The sequence below is a fragment of the Physeter macrocephalus genome, unplaced genomic scaffold (assembly GCF_002837175.3).
Source record: "Physeter macrocephalus isolate SW-GA unplaced genomic scaffold, ASM283717v5 random_57, whole genome shotgun sequence".
NCBI lineage: Eukaryota > Metazoa > Chordata > Mammalia > Artiodactyla > Physeteridae > Physeter > Physeter macrocephalus.
This window is the reverse complement of record NW_021145342.1, coordinates 80,526-89,608: the sequence shown is the minus strand read 5'-3', so window position 1 is coordinate 89,608 and position 9,083 is coordinate 80,526. Positions and strand designations below refer to the sequence as shown.

The window sequence follows — 9,083 nt, the reverse complement described above, 5'->3', positions numbered from 1 at the left end:
GAGAGGCCACAACGGTGAGAGGCCCGCGTACCGCAAAAAAAAAACAAAAAACAAAAAAAAACAAACCACCTGTGATGTCACCTCCTCTGAGAGGCATTACTGAACCTCCAGGATGGGTTTCAGGCCTTCTCTGGGCTCTCCCAGGAAATTGGGCCACCTCTATGTTTTCCCAGATCGCCCTGTTTTAACACTCACTGTCTCTCACCGGTGAGAGGGCCGCGTACCGCAAAAAAAAAAAAAAAAAAAAACCACCTGTGATGTCACCTCCTCTGAGAGGCATTACTGAACCTCCAGGATGGGTTTCAGGCCTTCTCTGGGCTCTCCCAGGAAATTGGGCCACCTCTATGTTTTCCCAGATCGCCCTGTTTTAACACTCACTGTCTCTCACCCAGAGCAGACCTCACCCCTTGCCTGTTCACAAGACTCCCATGGCTCCCCACTGCCTCCGGGACAAGATCCCAGCCCTTCAGTCCAGTGTTGAGGGCTGGGCCTGGCCTGGGACTACCTGTTAAGCCTTTTACAAAAACCAGACTCATTTTTCCTTCCCTGACTCTGCCCCTCCTCCCCGCCCCTACACATGTGTTCCGAGGATTAGAAATTGTTTACCGTTCTTATATCCAGGAAACCATCTCCTCTCTACCCATCAGACCTCCTCTGTGAAGACTTTCACAATGTCCCGGTCACCTCCACCAGAGCACATGCTGCCCCAGATACTGCGGCTCCCACCAGCCTGGGAGCCCCTGGAGGGCAGGGCCCGGATCTGATTCATCTGTGTCCCCCAGCTTCACCCAGCATAGGGCCTGGCCCTCAGGAGACCTCACAAGATGTATTTTGAGAGGACCCAAATGAACTCCCAGCTGGGGCCACACTTGCTGTCCCAACACACCCTTACCCCGCCCTCTGCCTTATCCCCATCCTAACCCTCCTTGCCCTGACGAGCCAAGGACCCTGGAAAGACAGATGTACACAGAAAGTCTGCACACAGGGTGATGGGCGCTGGAGCCCCAGGGAACTATGGGAGCTGGCGGAGCCTGGGTCTTCAGGGGAGGCTACCTGGAGGAGAGACCGGTGGGCTAAGCGTAAACTTCATTTCTGGAGGCTTCCCTGAGGGCCAGTCCGAGTTTCTCCACTTACCTCCACCCAACCCCTTCCAGTCTCTGGGCCGATTTGTCCACAGCACTTAGCACACACCCTGGTACCCGCCCCTCCATCCCCGCACCACGGTGCCAATGACAGTACGTCCCAACATGCAAGCACAGCTGTCCCCAACCGCGTGAAACAGGACGAGAAGGCCAGTGGACATCCAAAGACACACCTTGTGTCTCTGACACCCAGTGCAGCGGACCCGCGGGCGGGGGGCGAGGGACGACTTACCCCCCCAGCTTGCAGTCACCGACCCCACCCACCCAGGCCCGGATGAAGGATGGGTCGGCCAGGAGAGAGACAGGGTTCAAGGCATCTCCAGGGAAGTACGCGCCCACCGGGCAGAGGATGACGAACAGGAGGGCTCGCGTGGGGATGCCGACACCTAGCGAGGGCTGAGATGGGCAGAAGCCGGCATCAGGGGTCCAGGAGTCCAGGGCCCCGGCCGCTCCCCTGACCCACGTCTGGGTCCCCACCCCTCCCCTTCAGGAATGCACCCCTCCCCCAAGCGTGGCTCCCCACCCCACCCCCAGCCCTGGGAGCCAGCCCACCTCGTTCCCAATGAACACAGGCCGCACATAGAGGCTGGTGCCGGAGCTGTCGGGAACCCAGTCCTTGTCCACTTCCACCAGCCGGCGGATGCACTGGAGCAACTCGACCTTGTCAAAACTCTGGGGGGGATGAAGATGAGTCAGGGGGCCCTCGCGACCCTGGAGCCAGCCCGCCGCTCCCCCTGCCACCCGCTCACCGGCAGGCAGAGGCGCAGGGCCGAGCGCAGCATCCGGTCCATGTTGAGCCAAGGTCGGAAGAGACGCACGCACTGGTCCCTGCCTTTGAACGCCTTCATGCCTTCAAAGAGCTGCAGGGACAGGCAGGTGGGCGATCAGGGCTCGGGGACCAGCTAAGCCAGCCAGGGACAGAGGCCGATACACAGGGACACAGACACAGAAGGCAGAGAGCGGCGGGAGAGACTAACCTACTAGCACAGAGAGGGGGAGAAAAAGAGAGAGAAAAGAACCAGAAGGACCGAGAGGAGAGAGCAAAGGGCAGAGGCCAGAGAAAGCAGAACAGAGAGACCCAGAGCAGGGAGAATGCTTTGCTTAAACCCTTCCCATGTTATTAGGACTCTTTCTCAGGAATGAGGATGATGCGGAAGTTACTTTCTTTTTAAAATTAATTATTTATTGTTTATTTTTTGGTTTTGGCCGCACCACAGGGCTTGTGGAAATCTTAGTTCCCCCACCAGGGATTGAACCCAGGCCTTCAACAGTGACAGCACGGAGTCTTTTTTTTTTTTTTTTTTTTTTTTAATATTTATTTATTTGGCTGCAGTGGGTCTTAGTTGTGGCACACAGGATATTTGTTGCAGCGTGCGGGATCTTTAGTTGCGGCATGCGGGATCTAGTTTGCTGACCGGGGATCGAACCCGTGCCCCCTGCGTTGGGAGCGGGGAGTCTTAACCACTGGACCACCAGGGAAATCCCAGAAGTTACATTTTTTTTTTTTTTTTTTGTGGTATGCGGGCCTCCCCTCGCTGTGGCCTCTCCCGTTGCCGGGCACAGGCTCCGGACGCGCAGGCTCAGCGGCCACGGCTCACGGGCCCAGCCGCTCCGCGGCACGTGGGATCCTCCCGGACCGGGGCGCGAACTCGGTTCCCCTGCATCGGCAGGCGGACGCGCAACCGCTGCGCCACCGGGGAAGCCCCTGAAGTTACATTTTTAAAGAGCCTTTGTAGGGATTCAACATCACTAATTATTAGAGAAATGCAAATCAAAACTACAGTGACGTACCACCTCACACGGGTCAGAGTGGCCATCATTAAATAGTCTACAAATAACCAGTGCCAGAGAGGGCGTGGAGAAAAGGGGACCCCCCTACACTGTTGGTGGGAATGGAAATTGGTGCAGCCACTGTGGAGAACAGTATGGAAGTTCCTCAAAAAACTAAAAATGGAGTTACCATATCATCCAGCTATCCAGACAAAACTCTAATTCGAAAAGATACATGCACCCCTATGTCCGTAGCAGCACTGTTTACAATAGCCACGACACGGAAGCAACCTAAATGTCCATCAACAAATGAATGGATAAAGAAGATGTGGCATATATATATATATATATATATATATATATATATAAAATGGAATATTACTCAGCCATAAAAAAGAATGAAATAATGCCATTTGCAGCAACATGGATAGACCTAGATATCATCAAACTAAGTTAAGTAAGCCAGAAAGAGAAAGACAAATACCATATGGTATCATCTACATGTGGAATCTAAAATATGACACAAATGAACTTATCTACAAAACAGAAACAGACTCACAGATGCAGAGAACAGACTTGTGATTGCCAGGGGGAGGGGGAGTGGGGGATGGATGGATTGGGAGTTTGGGATTAGCTGATGCAAATATTATATATGAGAATGGATAAACAACAAGGTCCTACTGTATAGCACAGGGAACCATATTCAGTATCCTGTAATAAACCATAATGGAAAGGAATATGGAAAAATATATATATATACACATATATACATTAATATATAACCGAATCACTTTGCTGTACACAAGAAACTAACACAGCATTGTAAATCAGCTACACTTCAATAAAATTTTAAAAAATACCATGTCCAGGAATTCCCTGGTGGTCCAGTGGTTAGGACTCCACGCTCTCACTGCCGAGGCCCTGGGTTCCATCCCTGGTTGGGGAACTAAGATCTCACAAGCCACGTGGTGTGGCCAAACACCAACAACAGCAAGGATTTGCTTCCAAATCATACGGAAAGGGTAAAGCGTTAGCGAAGTCCAGATGAAAGAAGATTGTGACCAACCAGTGCTAACTGAAGAAGCAGGGGTTTTGGGGGATGGCGGAATTATTATTATACCTTTATGTTTTGAAATTTCTCATAATAAAAACTTTTAAAAAGAATAATTTTAAAAAGTTGGTCCCCACCCCCGCGCTATTGTTCTCAGGAGAAAGCCCCAAACCTCCCCTTGGCCTTCCAGGCCCCACAAGGTCTGGCCTCTCTCATCCCCAGCCTCCTATACTCAACGACTACCACTGCCTGCTGGGCCTCCGTTGCTGCCACCGTGATGTAGCCTCGCTCCCAGACAGGTCAGGGCACCCTGATTCCTCCCCCACGGTTTCATTTTGCTTCTTTCATGTCTGTTTCACTAGAGACCCGAAGTGCCATGGACAGGGACCAGACCTGAAGGGTCACTAGAGAACCACCACCCCCAACCTCACTATGCCCAGGGCACTGCTTGGCTCACAGTAGGCTTCTGTTGACTGAACGAATAGACGCATGAATGAAGAATGCAAAATAAACGAGAATAGTCGGAATATTTTGGAAAAAAATTTAAAATAAGGGCAAGAGGTAGGAGGGGGAAGTAGCCTTATCAGATATTACAACAGCTTATACACCTACAACACTTAAGACAAAGTGACACTGATATATGAATTGACAGATTGAACAATGGAAGAGACTAGAAAGTGCGTTATAGTGTAACTGAATCACTTTGCTGTACACCTGAAACCAACAGAACATTGTAAACCAACTACATTTCAATAAAAATTTTTAAAACATGATTAATTCAGTTAAATGGTGCTGAACAACCAAATATTCATCTCTGGAAAAAACAAAAATTAAGTTGGATCCCTATCTCATACTTCACATCAGGAAAAATTCCAGGTGGATTAAAGGTTTAAATGAAAAAAATTTTTTTTAAACCATAAAAGCAACAGAAGAAAACACAAGATGACCGTTTCATATTTTGAATTGGGGCTGGTGTTCTAAATAAGACAAACCACAGAAACCAAAAAGAAAAGATTGATACATTTCACTGCATAAAAATAAAACAAACTGGGCAGAGACTTTCAACACATATCACAAATGGTTTCGCTAATATACAAAGTACTCCTACAAATAAACAAATATTGAAACCCACCCTGATAGAAAAATCAGCCAAGGAAATGGACAGTTCACAGAAAGGAACTAAACTCAGCTCTTATGCTTGTGAAAAGATGGTCAACTTCATAATTAGGGGGAAAATGCAAGTTAAAATTACTTTGAGGTACCTTTAAAACCACTTAGGAGATTGGAAGAGATCTAAAAGTTTGACAAGGGTCACCCAGGGTATGGGGAAAACAGGGCCGGCTGGTTAAGTGTGGAAATCAATACAACGTCTGTAGAGGTGGCTATAATTCAACATCTGTCACAATTACAAGCACACATACCCTTTGAGCCAACAGTTGCAGAAACTGAGAGATAACACTTGCTCTTAAGGAAGTGAGGTGTTTCCTGGTTTATTGTAATGCTGTTTATAATAGCACAGGGCTGGAAACAACCTAAGTGTCCAACGATAGGGGACTGCCTAAACAAGGCGTTGTTAGGATGGAATCTTACACAGCAGCAAAAAGAAGGAAAAAGCTCTTCAAGGGCTATTCAAGAATCTCAGGCTACATTAACAGAAGGAAGCAGGATGCCAAGGAGTGAGTGTACCATACGCTGACTTTTATGGGGGAAGAATGGAGTGAAACAATTATACACATCCGTGTTGCCATCCAGAAAGCAGAACTCTGGAAGGACCTGGGGACTGGAACTGGGTGGGGGGCTGCTTCAGGGAGGGCGGGGAGGTGGCTGTGGCCTGGGGACGTATATTTGTGCCCTCTTTTTTGAACCGTGTAAATATATGAATATATGACCCCTTTTTCAAAAGAGGTGCTTTTCATCGAAAAACGCTCCAAATAAAATCAAAAGTTTAAAAATACGGGGAGGAATTCCCTGGCGGTCCAGTGGTTAGGACTCGGCGCTTTCATTGCCGGGGCCCCAGGTTCGATCCCTGGTCGGGGAACTAAGATCCTGCAAGCCGCATGGCCAAATAAATAAATAAATAGATAGATAAGTAGATAAATAAATAAAAATAAAAATAAAAATACGGGGAGATAAGGACAGAAAGCAGATTAATGGTTGGCAGGTGCTGGGGTCAGGGGCTTGGGGAGTGACTCCTTAACGGGTGTGGGGTTTCTGTTTTGGATGATGAAAAAGTTCTGGAATTAGAGAGTGGAAATGCTCTCTGCCCAACATGGGGAACGTACTCAATGCCACTGAACTGTAGACTTTCAAATGGTTAAAATGGTACGTCTTATGTTATCCGTATTATTATGTATGTGCATTATTACCACGATAATAAAAAAGCACAACACAAGTGGTTGGGTGTTACTCCACACAGTCCCCAGAGTCCGGATGACACGAGGGTGTAATTTCCCGTACCCTCAGCTGGCCTCGGGTCCCCAGGCGTCCTGTGGGAGAGGCGTCCCAAAGAACGCTATGCTTTGGATGCCAGGGCCTTACCTCGACCCCTTCATCTGCACTCACTCAACTAAAGTAAAAGTACTGGGTCCCCAGCCGGAGAACATCCTGGCGTGTCAGGCTGAAAAGGGAGGTAAACAAATGGTGGTCTCCAAAAGCCGCCTTCCTGGGGGGGCATCTGTGGGCACGTCCTGACTGCCCCGTCCTTCGCACCTAACTGCTCCGCAAGCTGGGTCTCCGCTGCACAGAACTGATCGGTTCTAGTCTACTGTCCCGAGTAGGTGGGAAGAAGAAAACTGTCAAAATTATGAAAAGAAAAGAAAAAAAAGGAAAACATCCCTAATGTCAGAGAACCAAATGCCCTAAGGGACAAAAACTGCAAACCGGCGACTAGAACTGCAATGTGTTCATTCAAATTGTGTCACAATTAAAGCTTCCACAGAAAGACTTTGCTTTCAGCCACAGCATGAAGTCTGAAACCAAATGCCTCTGGGTCTCTCCTCGCGGGTCCCTCACCAAGTCCTGCAGTCATCCTCCTCCTGTGTCCCCGTATGCGGACGGTCCCGTGGTCACCTGACTAAACCTCTGGGTGCTGTCCTCGGCCCTCCCTGCTCTTCTCTCGCCCAACCGGCCAAATCCCTCGTGTCGCTGAATCTCTCCGCCTCCTGGCCATCCCCCCAGCTCTGGACAGAGCGTATCCTCCACATGGCCTGAGAGGGGTCTTTCTCTAGCTGCTCCATGCCTGTTCGGAGCCCTCCAGGGCTCCCAATACCCTTGACAAGATCCCAGCTCCTCTGTGGTCCTGATGACATCTTCAGCCACCCCTACCAGGCTCCAACCCCATGCTTCCCCCTAAACATGCTGGGCTCTTCTTTGTACTATGTCTGTCCTGATGTCTCTTCTCCCTCTAAGAGCCTAAGCTGCCCTCTTTGCAGGAAAGACCCCACTTCCTGTCAAATTAGAGGTAGGGTGGGCATTCCTCCTCTGGTCTCCCACAATGCCTCAGCTGCCTCCATCTGAGCACAGATCCCACTGGGTGGGGTTTTCAAGCGAAGAAGCTGGGTCTGCTCGTCTCCGAGAACCCTGCATCGCCCAACACGGGGCGTGGAACATGATAAGCCTCAGAAAACGGATGAGGAGTGCACGGAAATGAGAAACACACAAAAAGCAAACCCAGGGAGGTAAAACCAGCAAGAGACACAGCAAGAGGGAAGAGAGGTGGAGAGAGATGGGGTTGGAGGGCAGCCGCCCTGCCACCTGCAGGGAATAGTGGAGAGCGGAGCAGGCCGGGTGCAGTGTGAGGTTCTGGAAGGGCTGGATTCGGGGCTGGCACCAGCCCTTCTCCTTGTTCCATTCCACCATCAGCATGTGGTCGGTGAATGTCTTCCCGAACAGCAGGGGCTGGCTGGGGTCAGGCTTCTTATGAGGCTCCTGTGTCATCTCCAGCTGCAGGTCTGCAGCCTGAGAAAAGACAGGTGTCCTGGAACCTAACCACAACCTCCAATCTAAAAAACTAAAAACTTAGCCCCACAAATCCCTGAGGCTAAGACCCAGTGAGAAGAGGGAACTGTAGCCCCAGAGGCTTCTGGGACGTGTGGTTTCTTCTCTTTCTCATGGCCTGATGGCCGGCAATTAGGCTACCCCATTGCCACCCACCTTCACCTTTGGACCTTGGACCTTTTGGAGATGCCCAAATCCAGCCCCCAGCCCTTGCCTCCCTCAGACCCAGTGGTCAAGGCTCCCAGCCCCTCTTCCTTGAGATCCAAAAGTATAGTCCCCTCCTGTCACCTTGAAGCTGGATGAGTCATATCTTCTGGGACCACACAGAAGCCAAGGGACAGGGAGAAATTTTCGGGTCCAAATCTGGGGGTGGGGACAGAAGTAAGAAAGGTGGTGAGGCCAGCAGACAGAGAGAGCAGGGGCCCCTGGCACCATCTTTGTCACCTCCTGCACTTGGCAGGTCTTCCGGCTGGCTCTGTCCCAGGCTCAGTACATTCTAGACAGGGCACGTGGCTCTGGCCAAGTCCCTTCCCCTGTCCTGATCAGCATGTAGCAGAGGAACTCCGAAAGGAGGCCAAGTCCCCTCCCTGCCCTCACGAGGGCCATCCGATAAAGAGCTGAATCAGCTCCCATCCCTTCCTCCATGCTGGGGCAAAGTCAAACACAGGCGCCTCCTACCCCAGGGAACTTTGGCCCAGCCCTGAGACCAGATCAGACAGACGACACAGGAAGGTGTGCAGGTAAGTGAAGCCCTCCCCGGGGGACCCAAATCCTGAAAAGAGTTAGAAAAGTGATGGGCCTATAGGTATGCTTCCCCAGGACCCAGGAGCAGGGCCCCCAGGCCCCTCCCCCTTCAGACCCAGGATTCCAGGCCCCCAGCCTGATCCTCCCTTAGATCCAGGATTCCAGAACCCCAGTCCTTCCTCCCTCAGACCCAGGATCCAGGTCCCCAGTCCCTCCTCCCTCAGACCCAGGATCCAGACCCCCCAGCCTCATCCTCCTTCAGACCCAGGATCCAGGCCCCCAGCCCCTCCCCCCTCAGATTCAGGATCCAGGCCCCCAGCCCGAGGATCCAGACCCCCAGCCCCTCCTCCCTCAGATGCAGGATCCAGGCCCCCAGCCCG

The 9,083-nt window shown here is 51.0% G+C and overlaps 1 protein-coding gene across 4 annotated transcripts in view; it reads right to left on the bottom strand.

Moving 5' to 3' along the window:
- The window catches only part of BCAT2 (branched chain amino acid transaminase 2), a 15,731-nt gene that overhangs the window by 2,564 nt on the left and 4,084 nt on the right, over positions 1–9,083 (bottom strand). For all 4 annotated transcript variants that reach the window (XR_003678154.2, XM_055082270.1, XM_055082271.1 and 1 more), the window contains exons 2-6: positions 8,248–8,322; positions 7,717–7,920; positions 1,892–2,002; positions 1,695–1,814; positions 1,375–1,538 (exon numbers count right to left, since the gene is read on the bottom strand). Coding sequence is in view for 3 of the 4 variants with exons in the window: in XM_007112386.4 (XP_007112448.2) it covers positions 1,375–1,538; positions 1,695–1,814; positions 1,892–2,002; positions 7,717–7,920; positions 8,248–8,322 (674 nt within the window). In the remaining variant the exon portion in view is untranslated. The remainder of the gene's footprint in view (positions 1–1,374; positions 1,539–1,694; positions 1,815–1,891; positions 2,003–7,716; positions 7,921–8,247; positions 8,323–9,083) is intronic.